Genomic DNA, 19,045 nt, shown 5'->3' with positions numbered 1-19,045 from the left:
TCGTAGATTAAAAGTTATAGATGACACAATGTGATAAAAATTTCAATTATTTATTTTTATGAATTACATATCTCTTAATGCTTTTCTTATATTTTAGAGAATAAAGAAAATAAATGGAAAATGCCGCAAATACCAAAACATCTAAAGATCAAAAGATCACAAAAGAATGTGCTCGTTAAAAACAGGCATTTTTTAAAAAACTTTCCAGTTGTCAAATCTTGTAAGCTACGTAAGTTCCAAGACATGTGCATTTTCAAAATGTTCAATGTCATATAAATGATAAAATGTCACTTTTATAGTATGTAAACAGTTACGAAGCAACAACAATTCATTGGCAAAGGCATTGTCTAAAGAAAAACAGGAATGCCAGGTGTTATTTTCTGAAAATGTTGATTTAACTGCTATGGTACAAGATTTAGGTTTAGCTTGTAATAAGCGTGATGTGAGTAACATTTACATAAAAGTAAATTGTTAAATGTAATCGATATTACAAAACACTTTCATTTTAGGCCGTAATATCAAAAGTTTTGAAAAATTCAAAGGAGATGCTTCAAATGATAGTAACCATGAGTGGTTACTTGACAAACACTATTTCATTTTGTCAAGAGTTTGCGAAGTTGACTAACACACATACGTCTTACAATTCTGTGGAAAGTAAGATTTCCCATATATAGGGTGTATTTGAACGGATCGAGATTCTATATGTAAAAATAAGTCGAAAAAGTGGAGTAATATTTTTTCGTTTGACACCTCATTTGGAAGAAAGACTCTTCTTTATACTGTGGTTCTATCGTAAAAATATTTGTACATACATCATGTACATATTTAAGAGTGACTTTTTAAATTTTGGACATCGTAAAGTTGTTTAAAACAAGAGTATGCACTAAAATATAATTCGCTTATGTTTAAATACATGTTATAGAATGTGCATCATATATTTTTCTCAATATAAACCAAAAAATAACGAATACTTTATTTCTTTTAAGAAAATGATGGAGTTTCATGAAGTTTAGTGTACGTGTACTCGATAGAATTTTCAAAACACTATTTCCTTGCAAAAGGGTTATCAAACAATAATACGTTACTCTTTTTTTTCAACTTATTTTTACGTGTAGAATCACCCTCCGCCCGACTGTACCCTGTGTTTTATGTCATACGAATTTAAATAGAAATTTCGTAAGAAGAAGATTATTGCAGGAAGGGATTCGGTGAGGAGACTATCAATGAAATCTCCAACTAGGGGAGTAGTGAAGCCAATGGTGAGCGGTCACACCATTACAAAACCCACCATTAATTTAAGTAGATTAAACATGCAAAATATTAATAATTCATCACACTTAAGTATAATACCGGAAGTAACGACACCTCCCAGAAACGAAGACTCGAACAATTCAATTTCAATAAGACCACGTCGATATGTAAGTATTTTGTAGAACATTTTAAAATTACCAAAAAATATTTAGAAAATCTAGTTAAAATTGAATATTACAGACTAATGGTCGCAAGTGTAGAATGCCCGAGAGACTCAATATTACTAGAAATAGTGGTATGTATTTTTGTGTACATGATTTATCATTGATTTTGCATCGATATATATATTTCGCTTGCATAGTATAATTACACGTACCAAAATGTATCCTTAGACGAGAACGAACGGAGATTAAACGAAAGAAGTAGAAGACATTCTGGAAAATTATCAGGCGGACTTTCGAAGTCAAGATCATCGATGAACAATAGCTATCGATATAGCATTGAAACTTTCGAAAACATAGGAAGTCCTAGAGTACAGCTGAACGATGTATCGAAATTGTTACAAAATTCTCAAACCATCAACATTCGAATGGTTCGTACATCAAATGCTAGCATCTTCCTCGCGGCTTCGCCCGCATGTTTTCTTTTCTTGCAGCTCAAGTCACTATATGAACAGGTAAAATTCGTATCAATAATTTCTTATAATAAATTTTTACAGTTGGAAGAAAATCAAAATAATGTAGATACAAACTCGGGAATTGATGATACGATGAATTTAGACGTATCTCAAAGTAACAATATTATATCTGAAACACCGCCTTCTAGCGACTCCCCAGGCAAGGATGATAGAGACGTCAGCAATCAAAACCAAACGTGTAACAACACGTTGAACGAACAAGGGAGGAAAAGCACGAAAGAAAATCTTCCATCAAACTGGGAAGATCCTCTCGAAGGGCCAAGTTGGTTATTTAATAATTCTCAAGCCGTGCCTTTTACGAGTAAAGAGCAAAAGACTGATAATGTAAATGATTCGAACAATAGTGATATAAGTATGACCCTAAATGGAGTAGAATCAGATAAAGAATCTTCTGACGATGAAGATACCATTAAACGTGTATTACCACTACCAGCATCAATTAACGAAAATAGCTTAGATGGTATCGAAAAACAAAATGATGAAATTGATGAAAATGATGAAAATACGTCTCCGCAGTCTGATAACAATAATCTACCTAATATGATAGGAGAAATGGTCGAAGATAATGAAATCGGAAGTGCGACTGGAGTGGACCGAGTAAATTTTGTTACACAGAGACGAGGCTGTCTCGAGAGTGAAGACGAAGATGATTTCACTTTAATATTGCCTACTCTAAGACGTCGTAATATGCACTTCGATATGAACGATTTGAAACTGCCAGTTTTAGATCAGTCTGCTTTGAAACCACAGCCCTCGGTTGAACCAGAACCGGAGACAACAGGAAGGATACCTCTACAAAAGATCTCACAAATTATTCCTATACCATCCGTTTCACACAACAGTTTAAACGAATCGGCATTTAATCAATCCACTGTGAAGCTTCCAACACTCGTGAACAACGATTACGAGGATGAATTGACGCCAACGAAGGAAGAACTGGGTAGAAAGCGAAAGAAACAAATGAATACGGAATCTAATTATAGCAATTGTATTGATACAGCGAGCAGAAGTAAGAATAAAAATAAACAGAAAAAGAAGAAAAATAAAATTGTAAAGGACCCAAGTTCTGCTAAAGTGGTTTTAGAGAAGTTAAACGAATCCGATGTCAAATCGGGGACACCTACTTTGAACAAATTGTTTTCTGGTGATTCCAATCAATCTTTGTAAGTTTTACTATTTGTGAAAGACGATCGTATCGGATTTAGTGCAATAAATATTTTATTGTTACAGAAATTCCACGTCTTTGAGAGCGACTGTCTTGAGCGACTCGGACAGCAATGAGAGCTCAAGTAGCCTGCATATGCCCAGTCGTCCTAAACGAGTAAGAGCACCTATAACTTTGCACGAACCTAATTTAAGAAAGTGAGTATTACTTCCTCTCAAAGTTATAGACCTTTTAGTTGCCATGTGTAATTACAGTTTAATCATTCCTTTTATTTAAGAATGAAAATTCGATCATCAATTCATACTTCTTTAATCAAGAATTAAAATTTGATCGTTGATTTAGATTTCTTCCTGTGCTGAAAATTTTGTTGAAATCTAATAAAAACGAAAGGAGCGACAGGCATGGAAACCAGGGTTGCAGATTTTTTTAATTGCCGCAATAACAATTAATGATCACATTTTTCTAAATCTGAATCGACAATTTGAATATTCTGTAATTAAGAATTAAAATTCAATCGTTCATTTGAATTTCTGCCAATTAGACTAATTAAGTAATTTTAATTCATAATTATCCAGACAAAATTCGTTTTAATGTTTAGCTTAAAGCACATTGCTGGATGCTCCAATAGCGTAAGTTTATATTTTTAGTCAATTCAGTGGGTTGCCTTCTGCCTTCTTGTGCCGCTAGTGGAATGTACCTCCTTAAAGATTTAATGGTTTATCTGCAGCCCTGCTTTTTGTTACGGATGAAAATCTTTCTTTCATATGTTAATTCGTTTCAGGAAACTACGAAGAAATGAATAATGTTTTACATATACAACATTAGTCGATACTCGAGGAACGTGCATAAGCGATATTTCATTAAACAATCGCCTTCTTGAAACGATGTAAATAAATCTATCGATACATAGACTGAGGTGTTGTTACAGATACGGCAAGAAAGTATATGATAGATTAATTACGCATATGTGTAAAACCAGGCACTATGAACTGTTCGGCTTCCATGATTGCGCACATTTTTTCTAGTTTATAGTAACTGTTAATTTGTCAAATCGTTTGTCCTATAAATAATTATTTATAAGACAACTGATTTGACATAGTCATAGCTTCTTCATTTTGGCTTCCTCTCATAGTATTGATCGTATGTAGTACATTTTGTACCCTTATCTAATGTTTTAATGAATAAAAATAAATTGTATTTGAGAATTACCAAAAATAATCGTTTTACTTGTCATTTCTGCCTGTCGAGTTATCGGTAAAACAGAACAAGAAAACAAAGAAAAGTTCAACAGTTTACCGACAAATGTTAGAAAAGTCACGTGAGTACCCTCTCCATCTACAGTTTATATGTCTATAAAGTGGCAGATGTAGAGTCGGAGAATAATTATGTTTGTTTAATTTCCAAATGAAAAAACAGGTAGCATTGCCTCGCCCATGTTGTTAGGCGATCGATTGTTTTTCTGTTCGACGGTTAAGCGCTGTTTCAAGCTGTATAAAACGTACATTAAATTACAAAACTTTTTTTCATTAATTATAATTAGGAATCCTTAAAATTACGTGTTTGGGTAGTTTTGGTCTGTTTTTCAAGAATAATTAATTACCAACGATAAGCAACTTTCGTGATATAATTAATGATGATATAATTTGTCGCTAATTTAATTGAATTACTGTGGTAGCAATGGTAAGGCGTGGACATACACGCATGCGGAACTTATGTTGCTAAAAGTCTAAACTTGAGATCAACGCTTAATTTGCATAGTCAATATATATCTACCTATAGACCTATAGTAGTGTGTTATAAAGCTGTGCTCCTTGATTCGTGTTCATGTATTCGTGCATAATGCGGCTATAATAGAAACGAGAATAATAATTATTTTTACCTTAGTTATACGGTAACCTTTATTGTTACACGTATAGTAAAAGAAATAAATTAATGTGCGGTACTAATGTAATTTTGCATATGAATGCAGGCTATAATTTTCTTCTTCGCACGAACGTTTATTTCTCGTCAAAAATAGAATATCGCGTAGAATACAGTAAAAAGACTTGTTAACGTTTAACGATGTTTACAGTTATTTCAAAATACTTTAGGGTATTTAATCAATTTTCTAATAGATGATATGAGTTGTCTGTGCATGAATGGGGAACCAGATGTTCATAATCGTAAACATTTCACCTGTGGTTTGGTGAACGGGCGGGAACACAGTTATTTTCACGTTTTCGTAAACAGCTGAGCTGGGTCGCGACAGAGAAAAAGATGAATATCTTATTTCAGGTATGTTAAATTATTTTTTCGGGCAACTACTTATCTTGTAAAATACATATAGTATATGTATATGTGTGCATAATATAACAATAATATACGACAATTAGCATAAAAACTATAGCAAACAATGTACAAATATATATACGTATGTAGCTAAATTAGAAATAAAAGGAACGAACATCAAATTCACTTAGCGCCAATTAGAAACGTTTTGGTCAAGATATGTAAGAGCAATCAATTCCAAACGTCATATGGTCAATGTCAAGATATATATGTAATGCGAACAATTATGATTAGTGTATTGACTCGCATCTCGTTTGATGCGGGTTTATGTAATGAATAGTTAGATTACTGAGTTCGTCCATGTAAGTATAATTAGGCGCAGTAGAAAGGCTGGGTAAATTTTTTCTAGGAGAAACCTGTTTCTTACCTAAAATTTATTTTGATCGAATTTCGAAAATCAATTTTTAATTTGGGAATTCATTCGTTGAACACTCATTGTGCGAAACAAGTTCCGAATGATTTTGACGTATTTTCTGATCTTTAGTAAAATTAACTTAATGTCAGAAATATTCTGATATCTTTTAATTCATCAGAAAGAAAAGAATGTATTAAGTCTTAATCAACAGTTTAGAACATTCTTCTCACTAGAATTCCAGATATTAAATACCAAAAATATCGAAAAGCATATATCAAGGAAGTTTGGCAATGTCAAGTACTAATTAACTTTTCAACGAATGATTTCCTAAACTTAGAAATGTCTTTTCTAAGTTATTTCATACGTGGTTGGGATCAAAGTAAATTTTGGGTAAGAGAAGTTTCCCAGAGATGAAATTCAATAAAAAATTATCTATTCTGTAAACCTCGATCTAGCCGTACAACCAAAACTACCATGGTCAAAAAGAATCAGAATGAAAGGAGATGTAAAAGGATTAAATCAAGGCGTAATATTTTAGAAGGTGTGAAACGAGCTTGCCTCGCACCGTGAAAAACAGACACTCGCGTGGGAGTGAAATACCTACAGTACACTTGAAAAGAAAGAACAAGGAATGAGGCGTGCGATTTAGAACGCGGGTTAAATTCTCCACCCGTCGTACTAAGTACATCGCGAGTGATATTTTCGCTGTTGAACAAGGTCCGGCATCATTTATGCAAGATCATAGAACAGCCGCTATTACCGAGGCTCGAAAATAATGCGAGTAAAAGTCGCGTCTTCAACGTGCGTGGACCAGTGCGTTCAAACTCTCCCTCCACGCTTAACCGCTGTATGCCACCACGCACGCGTCTACCATTTCCTAGTAGCGCCGATTGCCCGGCCAACAGGAACCCGCGCGTGACGCCATCGTCGGCCAATCGGCACTCTGGCCGGTGACGACCGAGCTATTTTTAGTGGACATGAGTCACGGGATATAAGGCAGTACGTTTAGTTGGGTGTTCACAAGTTGTCGAGACGTCGTGCTGTGCGGGGCCGAGTGACATATCCGCATTCGGTGTACGTTGTAGTCTATTCTAGAGGTGCACACGCGCAGAACATCACGTTCGTCGGATTGCGTGCCCCGTGAGTCATTGTTGTGTTGACAGTCGAACCAGGTCGGTCCTCGTGTCGGCCACTGAGAACCGATACGAAACACCATTGGGCCACGAGTCTCGGTTGCCGTTCGTGTGCGACGAGTTTCGCGAACGACACGCTACGCACCTTTTTGCGTCTCAACCTTCGGGTATCCCGATATCGCGGCTCGTTAAAATACGTGGCGAGTGTCGCGTATACATAATACGGTGGTAGGTGGTTCCGCGAATCAAGTGCGGATCGAAGAACAGTGGGCATCTGGCGACAGCCGGCTATGCGATAAAAAGAGGCTGTGGATGAATTTCTCGGAACACGGCCGCGCTACGTGGGTTATGTAACGACTAGTGAAAAACTAGATACACGGTAGTGCTTCGAGTGGAATACGCGAATACGTTAAGTGAACAAGGAAGAGTAAAAAAGAGAGACGGACTCATTGACGTAGCGGTGATCGTGTGCGCGTATCAAGTGACTGTAGAAATCCACTGTGCTCCGGTTGAGCCGTGAACATTCGATTATCAAACGCGAATCAGTCCCGCGGCATCGATGGTGCGAAGCTCGACGATGGATCAGACGTTCTACGAGGACACGAGCGTCTACGGCGCCGTGAATCGCGAGAACAACGTGGGCCAGCTGAAGCGTAACTTAACGCTAGACCTGAACGGATGTCAGGGGCCGCAATCGAAAAGGCCACGATTAGGACCATTGCCACCGGTGTTGAACAACGTGACACCAATACTAAGCTCCCCAGACTTAAATATGTTGAAAGTGGGTTCGCCGGATTTGGAGAAATTCATAGCTCAGCATGGCGAGAGTTTGGTAACGAATCTACCGACACCCATCCTGTTTCCAAAAGTAGTCACCGAAGCTCAGGAGTTGTACGCTCGGGGATTCGTCGAGGCCTTAAACGAGCTGCATCATTCCGACAGTTCGCAGGAGCCTGGTAACATTCACGGAGCCACGTACACTACGTTGGAGCCGCCGAACAGTGTACAGAGCACGGAATCGTCGATGAGCATGGTGCAGATCAAGGACGAGCCTCAGACGGTGCCGAGCGTGTCAAGTTCGCCACCAATGTCGCCGATTGATATGGAGAACCAGGAAAGGATTAAGCTGGAAAGGAAACGTCAGAGGAACCGTGTCGCTGCGTCAAAGTGTCGAAGACGTAAACTGGAGCGCATTTCCAGGCTGGAGGATAAAGTGAAGCTATTAAAGGGCGAGAATACTGAGCTCAGCGCTGTGGTGAATAGGTTGAAGGAGCACGTGTGTCGGCTGAAGGAGCAGGTGATGGACCACGTGCATTCGGGATGTCAGATCATGCCCGTGTCTGGCCAGTACTGAGCCGACGGCACCTGACGAGACTCCTTTGGACGTCTAGCGTTGAGTCTGAAGGTGCCTGAGGTCTGTTTTGCTAAACACGTTGACGGTTTCTCTTAGTAAAGGAAAAAGGGAAGCTGTTGAAAGAACAAACCGTCGCTGCTGGTTCGCGTCGTTTACGATTCCTGGTTCTCGGGAAAAGAGGACACGGTGATGATCGTGCGCGAAGAAGAAAAGGAGTGCCTTGACGTGCCGAGCGTGAAACATTTCTTTTTCCAAAAAGGTACGCGACGTGGATAATATTCAGCCAAATGCCTCTCTTCTCGTTGCCTGTGCGTGTTCGATTGCTTTTCATGCATACACAAGTGAAATGCATGTAGAGAAGCAGGAGGGAGAGAGACGGAGTCGAATAGTGCATGGGTTCAAGAAGAGGAGGAAAGAGAGGAGAGGAGGAAAGAGAAGAAAAAGGAGAGAGTGGGTGGGACTTCGTGGAGAGGAGTGGGACCCTGCGGCGCGGCCATTTTGGAGAACCGCGAGTACTGGCGGGAAATTCAAATTTCTTGATTCTCTTTTTTTCTAGAAATCTTACGTATTATAATTTCGTGAAGGAAAAGCGATTAACATGTTCTTGATTAATTCCGAGATATTTTTCTGTATATTTTTCCATCCTATCTGTATTGGATTCTCTGGAAATACGTAAATACGAAATATATTATAGAATATTATATTTTTATTAGCAGAACTATATTGGAAGTACGAATTATATAAATTGACAGTTAAATACAAATATAGTAGGTTTCCATTTAAAATGAGTTGTTCGATAATTGTCTTGTGATCATCTGTATCGTTTTTCATCTTTTCTTTCTTCAATTTTGTAACGAATACACTGTACATTAAGTTACCTCGAAATCTTTCGGAAGAAATTGCGTTATTTTATTTTTGAAGTTTCCTCAGGATGACGAGAATCCTTGCGTGGCCATCTCGTGATAATCTTTGCAATCACGAAAAGAAGTGACAAATTCTACCATCATGTTAGAGAATGTTAGTTCGCTTTTTCTTCAAATCAACCAACGTTCGATGCAATGTTTTATCTAATTAAACGAATCGCGATGAAGAACTCGTATAGTGTAAAGGAAATCACTATTACATAGATATGCGCGCAGAATAATGACTAAAAAGCAAAAAAAACATAGGTAGATTAAGAGAACTTACCTGTGGGAGGGACGGAGACGTGAAATGAAGGAAAAATGTGCTTTCTAAAGTAATGTTAATACCAAGTTTCTAGTACGTATTTGATCGATGAATTCTCTTTAATCGTTTCAAGGTGCTGTAGAAAAATCTTTTTTCTCTTTCTTAACCTTTAGATCGCCGGAGAGCCGAAATATCGGCTCAAGAATTAATGACGACTTTATACGTATATCTTTGATATATCTATGATATAAATTATATGTGACTTTTTAATGAAGTTTGTATTTAACTGATCCCGGCGGCCTAAAGATTAGATGAGTTTATGAAAGTATTTGATTATTTTGTCAATTCGATATTTTATGAATTAACAGAAAAACACGGTTTTTCGATACCGTATTGTTTTAAGGCTGTACAAAATAGAGTTAGCGTCCGGAGCAGTTGCCGGCGTTGAAATCACCGCGTTTAAAGGACGTTTCTCGTATTTCCATTCAGTGACGAGATTTTTTTTAGTACGCGGTGCGATCACGTCTACTCTGTGCGAAAGAGCCCCCGAGAGATCTTTGCCTTTCCGTTTTCTTTGCGTAGCTTTTAAGCCGGAGACTACGTGTTTACCCATTTACCTGGTTCCAAGGATATTGATCATGTTTTTGGAACCATCGTTTCGTCATATGTGCATCTAGTCTTGTCCAGTATGCCCTCTTGTTGCACAGTGCTGTGTCACTCGCTGGTCCATATAAAAAACATGAATGTAGACGTACCAGTCACGTGCGCGTACGCTCGGTTCTGTTACCACGTGTCACGACGATTTGCATTTAAAAAGAACACTTGGTTCTCTTCTTTTTATGATACGATACGTGAAATAATGGATTTCGAATCTGATTTTCTTTTTCTATTTCGACGAAGTAACGTGGTAACAAAATCGTACGACGTTACCGTTGTGCCATTACGAAGGAATCGCCTGTTTAAAAATGAAACGGAGTTTTCTCCCGGAGTGTCACAACACTTTCGCGTACAGAGAACAATATTCAATAATTATACTGCGGATTGTATGAATTTATATACAAAATTAGATGTGAAGAATGTAAAATATATATGCATGAAGTATCAACAGTAAAATGCATATTACATTCTCACACGACCTTATTTTTCGAATTGGCACCCTACAAGTTTTATATCGCTTAAAAATCCGTAGTAACAATCATGATTGAATAGTTAAACATATTTTCGGACAATTCTTGCAATGAACAATCGCGTGAACGGGTCTTGACATTCTTTTATATTTTCGTAACCAAATATTAATATTGGGATTTGGGAAGTTCAAACATGTTAACGTAACAAATAAAAATTTTATTAATTTGAACATTTCACCTATTTCAAAACTTTAACAAGAATTCGCAATTCTTTTTAATATGAACGAATACTTTTTTGTTTTTATAACATTTAACCCCTTTTTCCCTTTTCGAGAGTTAGATTTCGAAAAACGTGTTGTGATCCTCCGCGGCTACAAGCTCGTTTAATTGGGAGATGTAGATTTAATATTGTATTAGTGTAACGGACGAACTCGATACGATTCGTCGTCGGGAGATTGCAATTCGACGAAAGTATAGAAATTCATGCGCTATTTTTAGATACATCTATATTGTAATGATACATATATAATGCTGACTCGGAAAATGCTGATCGTGTTATACCTTGTTTCTTTCTTTCAACTTGCCTGCAGAGTAAAAAAACTGCGAGATCGACACGCTCGAGATTAGAGAGCATATGTGCTATACTCTTCTAAAGAGTAGCATCGCCATTCTCGCAGCTGTTATCAAGAGAGTTTCAGGTTTCCATCGTGCTCTATTCCAGAATAAAGTCAAACCGAATGCTCCACCGAAAAGAGCTTCTGGCCTCAGCGAATGGTTTTCTTCGAATTAGCATTATATACGTGGGGTAGTTGGTACAACTTGTTCGAACGAAGGGAAGAAAAATGAAAAATGTTCAATTTTATTCGATGTGACTAGGCCGTGGATTTCATGCATTTATAGAGAAATTGTACATGCAGAAAATATAAACACATTTCTCAAATACAGGATGTCTCAAAACGTGTATAAACACGTTAAATAATCATAAAGTCGGTATTTATTAAAATATATTTCATTCTCAAAATGTAATAGAATCTACATTGTTTAATAAGTATATATTTTTATGGGACACCCTGTATGTATGGAATACCAAACGCAATGAATATTGCAATGTGTAAAAGATAAAATTCTTTATTTAAGATACATTAATTAAGTTAATACATAATTTGGTTTGCAGAAAAATCCGCAGTCTAGATATAACAACTATTTGCCTTCTTTTTATTTTAATCCGTTCTTTTAATTTATTTTATTCATAATTTTATTGCTATTTCGAATTGTGAAAGAAGCTATGTGATTTTCTCGCATTTTCTTCCCCTCCTTTGACACGCGACTTTCGGCACATAACTTGACAATTTTTCACGTATATTTATTTTTATTTTCAAAAATATTAGAAGGATAAGAGTGCTCTGTTTTCTCTTGCTTGAATATATCTCTTTATCTTTGTTCCACGAGCTTCCCTTTCTATTTTCGATTCAAAAGTTATCCTTTTAATATTTGTTTGAACAAAAGTATTTGTTAACACAAAAGATGTGAGAAGGTAGAAATGTTTTCTATGAATAATGGCGTGCCTTTTTCTCAAACTAGTAACAATAAAGAGAATACTGTAACAGTTATCAATAATCACCAGCAATCCTAAACGATCAACCTGAATTTTTCTTAACAGTAGGTGTTTTCACATTATTTTCGTTTTAATTCAGATGAACTCACTGAAACTAAATTAAATAGAAAAACCAGAGAATTGCTGCTGAAAATATATTTTTCTGTTACAACGAACAAGTGTTAGTTTGACTAGCGATCAATCGGATACGCTGTAAAATTGAGATAATGCCAGGATTTTTAGGGTATGAGCGAGCGGAGAAAACCGATGGCACAAAGAAACGTATGAAAGTAAAGATGAAACAACCACAATGTGATTTAGTATGTAAGGGCGAGAATAACCCCGTTAAAAGAGGAACGTGTACGTGTGCATATAAGCAAATTGGAAATTCGACGTATGCGTACGTACACGTTGTATTATAAGTATATATAAATAGCTGTACGGTGACGAGAATGCGACGATGACAAAAGCACCGTATACATAGATTTATACGTAACCCTAAACATGAGAGTAAAATATTGCTATTATGTAATATATAATAATAATTTTATATATATATAAAGATATACGTGTATATGTATAAATGTATAAGCGTAGTTATTTATATATTTATACATATATCGGCGTCCATATATATATATATACATATATATATATTGTCTACCGATCGAAAAAGCGGAGACATCTTTTTTTACGAATATTTTATTTTTGAATGAAATATGATGAAAGAATAAAATTTCACTACATGAAAACTTACTGCCTATTATCTTTTCTTTTTCTCTCGTTTGCCTGTCCCAATTAAATATAAATATTATAATTATTCTCTGGAGTCCGATGCATCTGGAAAAAGATTTGAGCAAAGAACTTAAAAGTTGTCACTAATTTGGACAGAGTTTGAATTATAATTATTCTCTGTATAATAATTCTGTATAATTGTTCTCGAAGCGTAAAACTGTATGGTTTAATATGAAATAGAGACAATTTTAATTTTAATCGGCGTAATAAGTAATTAATGCATTTCGGATCTCTTGTATTTTGCTCGTGGGATAAGTTTCTCTGAGGGAGAAACCGGAATTCGAACCGGCGACTCATCGTACGCCGCGTTAATTATCGCAATTGGCTAATTGCCTCAATTGGGAAAGTTCTCGGTACGAATTAAGATCGTGAATTTTTGCGGCCTAACTGATTCGAGCGTTCGTTCTCTAGAAACCTTTTTATAAATCCTGGCGAACAACTAAACCGGACTGTAGGACCGTACATCATCGTTTAATTCTGCAAACAACGAAAGGCTTTAAGGTTGTTCCTGTAATTATTTTCCTTCTAATGGAAATAATTGATACGGCGGTGATTATGTTAAAAATTATTCGCAGAAACGCGTTGAATATTGAACACGTGTATTTAAATAACGGATAACAATTTTACATACTATTTTCCTGCCGCGCTGCTTATGTAAAAGAGAAAGTAGAAAAGTTTCTTTTGATAATTGATAAACAAGAATGATTTTTACGATATGGATCGAGCGATTCGTTATGAGTTTTGCTTGGAAACATTTCGAAATGAAATTTCATCATGTCGTTGGTTGATCAGGGTCACCGGGTACTCTTCCTACATTCTATTCTCTACTCTTCTTTCGCGAAGCCTTGCGTTATCCAGATTCGAACGGCTTTGTGTTTCACGAACCAAACGTCCTCGACGAGTAAAAATAAACTGGATAGTTTAACGCGACGATATATTGCACGCGAGAGAATTCGACAAAAATTATTATCAAACCGAAGAATTCTTTTTTGCGTCAAATTTCTTATTACCAGCCTTTTTTCAATCAATTTATTCCAATTAACGGCCCGTTGAAACGACACGACGATTCCATCGCGTAGTTCTATCAATTAACGATTGACAATCGTGACAATCGCAAACATTGTACGTCCTTCGAGCTACAGACGAATCGTTCGCCTCTGCAGTCCACTACGGAATAACGCGGCTCATAAATAAATGCTTAGAATATGAAAAACGATCGAGTAGCCGTTCGTTGCTCATGAATAATTCACAGCAATCGTTCTCGAGTTCGTATCTTTCACTGGTATTGGCTTGATTGATGTTAAATTCGCGGCGGAGGCTAAACTGCGCGTGCACAAAAATGTTATCGTGTACATAAAAGCAGAATACATAGAAAGACATGTGACGCATTTCAGATTCGATTATCGAAAGTGCTTTTCCAATTTTACAACGTCGATTTAATTCAATCGCGTTCAGATCGAATTTTATATTGCTCCGAATTAATCGGCGAGTTATCGACGTTATCTCGCCGTTATCTCGCGAAATATGTTTCTATCAGTTGCGGCTTATCGATGAAAGGAAGGCAAACAGCTGTGTCGCTCTTTTCGGCGTGCAACGTTGACATACGAATAATAAGTAAAATAGAAGTATACATATATGCAAATGTACTTGCTATTTATGTTATGTAAGAAGTATAAATGTCTCAGGTTTTTTATTCTTTTGATGATAAGATAAGTATGTCCTTAAGTTGCAATTTCTACTCACTGGTATTTTTTCTATAATTTCGTATGTTCTAAAATTATAAAAAATAAGCCAATGAATAGAATATCATATAAATAGTGTCTTAAAATTGTAAAAATATAAGTCAGTGAGCAGAAATATTGTGACGTGAACAGAAATTGAAACATTTACCTTACCAGATAATTATTTTTATGTTGCACGGTTAACAAACTTCTCTAAAGCTATCGGAGTACATAAAATGTGTGCAGTAATCGATGGAATATAAAACGTAAGGAAAAGATAGTCTTATGCAATACCGCGGAGAGAACCGCGATTCATTAGTACCGTGAGTCCGGTTTCGCGTTGAAACAGTAGAGGAGGCAGAAATAGCCTTGCCAGAGAATGGTGTCCGTCGCAGAAAAACAATAACCAGACACTGAATTCTCGTCGTCGTCGTTCCAATTGATTATTATTTTTCGTTTTATTATTATCAACCTCCGTTGCTCCCAAACTCGTTCCGAACATTACAGCAAACAGGATATATAAAAACGAAATGCGCATAGTTCTCGACACGGAGTAAAAGTAAAGCTAAAATACTCGGCGCACTCTTTGTTTAATTTATTTCTCAATTATTGCTCGTATAAAATTAGTAGATTATCACAGAATATGTTTAATCTTTCTAATGCAGTCTTTATTTAATTTTTACTTTGTTTCGTTATAGAAATAAATAAATAAATATTTAAGATTGATTACTATTAACATTCTGACTGTACTTTTCTGTAAATTATCTCGGAGTCTACGAAGATATCGAGGCCCAATTAGTCTACATCGTGTTCGATTCGAAACGACTTCGAATGGATAATTGTACGCGAAGGTCGCTCCGCGGGCCGCAAGGTTGCACTTCTAGATTCTAGATCTCCTTAACTGATGCAACACACTTCTCTAAGATGGTGAAAAATGCGAGGACGATCGCAGATACCCGTAGACGGTGTAAAGAGCTGGGAGCTCGAGTGCTATTATCACGGATTCCGACCAACGTGTCTCATTATTCAACGTCGCACATTTATTCCCATGTCCTTCAGTCGGTTGCTTTTATTCGCTTCCGTCGAGGGTATTCCTATCTTCTCCCTTTTTTTACATTGACTATTATTTGTCGTCAGACATTCCACGTTAAATTGAATGCGCGATATGAAACTGAATTTCATTCATTTTTTTTATGATAAACACGAAGCTAATTCTTTGACGTGTTTTAATACTTCAGAGAAATATTTCCGTGAGAGGGAACATTTTTTTACAATCTCAAATGTACGTATGTACTCGAGAAAATTTTTTAAATGTAAACACTCCGCACCTGTGTTTGGAAATCGGCTGGCTTTTAATATTTACTTGCGTCTTTAGATTAGCTGATTAAATACATTCACGTACTGTCGCGAATATTTTGTTTTATCAACAATTTTCTACACAATTGGCGATATCTTGTTCGATCTTCCGGAGGAGATGTGACCCGTTAGATATGAATGAAACGAAACTTAATGGAAAGTATCCTCAACTGGATTGTAAGTACGATCTTCGGGTTCAGTACACGAAGCTGCAGAGCTGTTAATCAGGAAGGAACTACAGATTACATTCACTCACTTCCATCTTATGAAACGCTAAAACTGTATCATTCCCTGCAACAGTAAAAACTGATACTCATAGAGAAATAAGCCAGTGAATAGGAATCTCTTACAAATTTTCCATCCGAATTTAAGTATGATAATAACTATGTATTAGCAAGATTTCGAACACGTGTCACTATTTTAACTGACGGCCAATCTTCAGAACAATCTTAATTCGTTGGGAAGTCAAATTTGTTTATAAGTATCCTGAATTTCGGAGCGCCGAATACCCGCTTGCTATTATCATTCTAATCATTCGTCTGTCATGTACCGTGGCGGCGATGCGCCCCAGTACATATTTTGCAACTCGCGGAATCCGTGATTCGATTTCCAAGAGAACCATTAAGTATCCTCACCGATATCCGACGCGAGGCTCGCACGCACGCGGAGCGAATTAAGCGCATCTCGACGAATCCGTTAAGGAATTCCAACGAATGGAGGACACGCGGCGGCCAGGAAATTAGCATAAGAAAATTGGAAGCCTACTTTCGTATTGTATACGTATATACATATTTCGGAGAAGCGCGAGGGACACGACGCCCACCATTATGCTCCTCGAAACAGCTATTTGCATTCGAATTGATTCGTTTCGAAACGCGTCCCCGTGTATGGATGTCGCATTTTCGTCGATACGAAGGTCCGTTTCATTGTTACGCTCAAGTATATGGATCAGAAGGGGCGAGACGATGCATCTTCTTTTCTAACCGAATTATCTATCAACTCATCTCATGATTACTCGATGCTTGTTTTCTTCATCGGCCAATGAATGCACGACGGAATCCTCGAGAAATAACCGATCTACAAAATTGCACAGAATTACTAGTTTACATAACACAGTGATTGCATCAATGCAATCATCCTATGCGGCATTTGAAACTTCGACGAAATATTTAGGAATTAAAATTTACGAGCTATAATAAGTAATTCCTTTATTATTCCTTTAACGAGTTACACCGTGCGGACTTGCTTTCCCATCTATAATACATCTCTATATGTAGTTATATAAAAATAAACAAGACAAAAATTTTACCAGCTGTAGAATATTTCGAATCGTAAATTGAAAATCGGAAACGGATTGTGTCGCAACAAACTCGTAGTTCGGATTGAAATTTCTATTCAACGGAGTCAACAATACCGCGGGAACTACGCAAAAATTCGATTCCTCGGTTCTCGGAAGCAATATTTCACGGCGGGAGAATAAATTACACGCGGGAACAGGAGTAGGAAGATCTGACGGCCAATCTTCAGAACAATCTTAATTCGTTGGGAAGTCAAATTTGTTTATAAGTATCCTGAATTTCGGAGCGCCGAATACCCGCTTGCTATTATCATTCTAATCATTCGTCTGTCATGTACCGTGGCGGCGATGCGCCCCAGTACATATTTTGCAACTCGCGGAATCCGTGATTCGATTTCCAAGAGAACCATTAAGTATCCTCACCGATATCCGACGCGAGGCTCGCACGCACGCGGAGCGAATTAAGCGCATCTCGACGAATCCGTTAAGGAATTCCAACGAATGGAGGACACGCGGCGGCCAGGAAATTAGCATAAGAAAATTGGAAGCCTACTTTCGTATTGTATACGTATATACATATTTCGGAGAAGCGCGAGGGACACGACGCCCACCATTATGCTCCTCGAAACAGCTATTTGCATTCGAATTGATTCGTTTCGAAACGCGTCCCCGTGTATGGATGTCGCATTTTCGTCGATACGAAGGTCCGTTTCATTGTTACGCTCAAGTATATGGATCAGAAGGGGCGAGACGATGCATCTTCTTTTCTAACCGAATTATCTATCAACTCATCTCATGATTACTCGATGCTTGTTTTCTTCATCGGCCAATGAATGCACGACGGAATCCTCGAGAAATAACCGATCTACAAAATTGCACAGAATTACTAGTTTACATAACACAGTGATTGCATCAATGCAATCATCCTATGCGGCATTTGAAACTTCGACGAAATATTTAGGAATTAAAATTTACGAGCTATAATAAGTAATTCCTTTATTATTCCTTTAACGAGTTACACCGTGCGGACTTGCTTTCCCATCTATAATACATCTCTATATGTAGTTATATAAAAATAAACAAGACAAAAATTTTACCAGCTGTAGAATATTTCGAATCGTAAATTGAAAATCGGAAACGGATTGTGTCGCAACAAACTCGTAGTTCGGATTGAAATTTCTATTCAACGGAGTCAACAATACCGCGGGAACTACGCAAAAATTCGATTCCTCGGTTCTCGGAAGCAATATTTCACGGCGGGAGAATAAATTACACGCGGGAACAGGAGTAGGAAGAGCGTAGATCGTAGGACGTAGGAGGAGCTGAGGAGAAGGATGGAGCAGATAGCGTGGTTAATATAGTGCATGAAATAGCGCAGCTGTAACATAAAAAAAAAACGCTTTATTCAACGCGGTTGCAGCGGCACTAGGTCACTAGTGTACACCGTATTCCATTATTCTTGATAGGAATTATGGTATTATTATCGCGGCTTATACCGCGCGTGTTTGTGCGCGTAAGCGCATAACTCGGTTTAACGACTAATCGGCGGCCTTTAAGTCTGCTTTCTACCAACACCACGCGACGCGATTCAATGTAGATTTCCTTTGTCCCCGTAGCTACGTGGTTATAGAGGTTGTTTCATTCAATTAACCGTAAAAATAAATCGTTTTTTTTTATTTAGCGAAGCTGTTTAGAATTCCTTTGT

The 19,045-nt window shown here is 37.2% G+C and overlaps 2 protein-coding genes across 3 annotated transcripts in view; both read left to right on the top strand.

Annotated features, from left to right (window-relative positions):
* The window catches only part of LOC108627357 (putative protein phosphatase DDB_G0279461), a 5,226-nt gene extending 896 nt beyond the window's left edge, over nt 1-4,330 (top strand). Inside the window, exons 2-11 of one of the 2 annotated variants that reach the window (XM_018028558.2) lie at nt 98-229; nt 300-442; nt 510-654; nt 1,198-1,418; nt 1,492-1,546; nt 1,644-1,843; nt 1,970-3,111; nt 3,179-3,310; nt 3,712-3,742; nt 3,895-4,330. In XM_018028558.2, coding sequence (XP_017884047.1) covers nt 121-229; nt 300-442; nt 510-654; nt 1,198-1,418; nt 1,492-1,546; nt 1,644-1,843; nt 1,970-3,111; nt 3,179-3,310; nt 3,712-3,742; nt 3,895-3,912 — 2,196 coding nt within the window. In that variant the 5' untranslated portion in view covers nt 98-120 and the 3' untranslated portion in view covers nt 3,913-4,330. The remainder of the gene's footprint in view (nt 1-97; nt 230-299; nt 443-509; nt 655-1,197; nt 1,419-1,491; nt 1,547-1,643; nt 1,844-1,969; nt 3,112-3,178; nt 3,311-3,711; nt 3,743-3,894) is intronic. The other variant, XM_018028559.2, reaches the window with a different exon arrangement.
* A 2,476-nt stretch (nt 4,331-6,806) lies between these two features.
* Nucleotides 6,807-12,643, top strand: Jra (Jun-related antigen). The gene has a single exon (XM_018028564.2). It carries the CDS (start codon nt 7,489-7,491, stop codon nt 8,281-8,283), a length of 795 nt encoding a protein of 264 aa, XP_017884053.1. The 5' UTR covers nt 6,807-7,488; the 3' UTR covers nt 8,284-12,643.
* Nucleotides 12,644-19,045: the final 6,402 nt, after the last annotated feature.

Source organism: Ceratina calcarata, unplaced genomic scaffold (assembly GCF_001652005.2).
Source record: "Ceratina calcarata isolate Rehan_Ccalc_2016 unplaced genomic scaffold, ASM165200v1 scaffold46.2, whole genome shotgun sequence".
NCBI lineage: Eukaryota > Metazoa > Arthropoda > Insecta > Hymenoptera > Apidae > Ceratina > Ceratina calcarata.
Note: the sequence above shows the minus strand (reverse complement) of the source record. Positions and strands in the feature narration are given on the sequence as shown.